At 50.0% G+C, this 1,143-nt stretch overlaps 1 protein-coding gene across 1 annotated transcript in view; it reads left to right on the top strand.

Moving 5' to 3' along the window:
- Positions 1–721: 721 nt before the first annotated feature.
- Positions 722–1,143, top strand: part of LOC103598044 (interferon alpha-3-like) — a 1,058-nt gene continuing 636 nt past the window's right edge. The window contains exon 1 of the mRNA XM_008581950.1: positions 722–1,138. Within this exon, the coding sequence (XP_008580172.1) occupies positions 722–1,138 (417 nt within the window). The remainder of the gene's footprint in view (positions 1,139–1,143) is intronic.

The following is a 1,143-nucleotide window of genomic DNA, read 5'->3' as shown; positions in this document are numbered from 1 at the left end:
CCTTGGTGTTATCAGCACCGCACTCTCCCGAGTGAGCCACGGGCCGGCCCTAAATCAATAACTTTGAAACTTACGTCTTGGCTTAAAATTTTTATGGAGACTTTCTTAAATATGCATTGAATGCAAAAATTTAACTTCACACTTTCTTTTTTTTTTTTTCTTTTTGTCTTTTTTTATTTACTGACTGGTACGGGATCGCAACCCTCGGTGTTGCACCCGCGCCGTGCTCAGCCAGTGAGCGGGAACCAGTCACCACATGGGATCCGAACCCTCGGCGGGAGCACCGCCACACTCCCAAGCGGCGCACTCTCCAGTGCGCCACCGGGCCGGCCCCACACTTTCTTTTCTATGTATAAACCTGAACTACAGATACGGTCTGTAAATAATTGCACGATATACCCCTGCCTTTGTAGCTTATCATGGGAGGGTCAAATAGGAAAAACCAACTTAACCAGGCTCTGGAGGAAAGGGATGAGAAGGCCATCATGAAAGAAAAAAAGAAAAAAGAAAACGGTGGAGAAACACTGCTCTAAATGTATGTAGAGAGTGCATAAAGAAAGCAAAAACAGAAGTAGAAAGGAAGACACAGGCATCCAGAAAATGGAAACTAGTATGTTCCCTATTTAAGACACATGCACAAAGCAAGCTCTACAGAGAACCTAGAAGCCAAGGCTCAGAGTCGCCCATCTCAGCCAGGCCAGCAGCGTCTGCAATGTCTCCAATGGCCTTGTCTAGTTCTTTACTGATGGCCCTGCTGCTGCTCAGCTGCCAGGCGACCTGCTCTCTGGGCTGTGATCTGCCTCAGACCCACAGCCTAGGGACCAGGAGGACCTTGATACTCCTGGGACGAATGAGGAGAATCTCCCCTCTGTCCTGCCTGAAGGACAGAAATGACTTCGGATTCCCGCAGGAAGACTTGGATGGCCACCAGCTGCACAAGGCCCGAACCATCTCTGTCCTCCATGAGATGATCCAGCAGAGCTTCAAGCTCTTCTGCACAAAGGGCTCATCGGCTGCTTGGGATGAGACCCTCTTGGACAAACTCTGCACTGGACTCTATCAGCAGCTGGACGACCTGAAAGCCTGTCTGATGCCGGAGGTGGGGGTGGAAGAGACTCCCCTGTTGAACGAGGACTTCGCACT

Source organism: Galeopterus variegatus, unplaced genomic scaffold, assembly GCF_000696425.1.
Source record: "Galeopterus variegatus unplaced genomic scaffold, G_variegatus-3.0.2 Scaffold2492, whole genome shotgun sequence".
In the NCBI taxonomy this organism is placed as follows: domain Eukaryota; kingdom Metazoa; phylum Chordata; class Mammalia; order Dermoptera; family Cynocephalidae; genus Galeopterus; species Galeopterus variegatus.
Note: the sequence above shows the minus strand (reverse complement) of the source record. Positions and strands in the feature narration are given on the sequence as shown.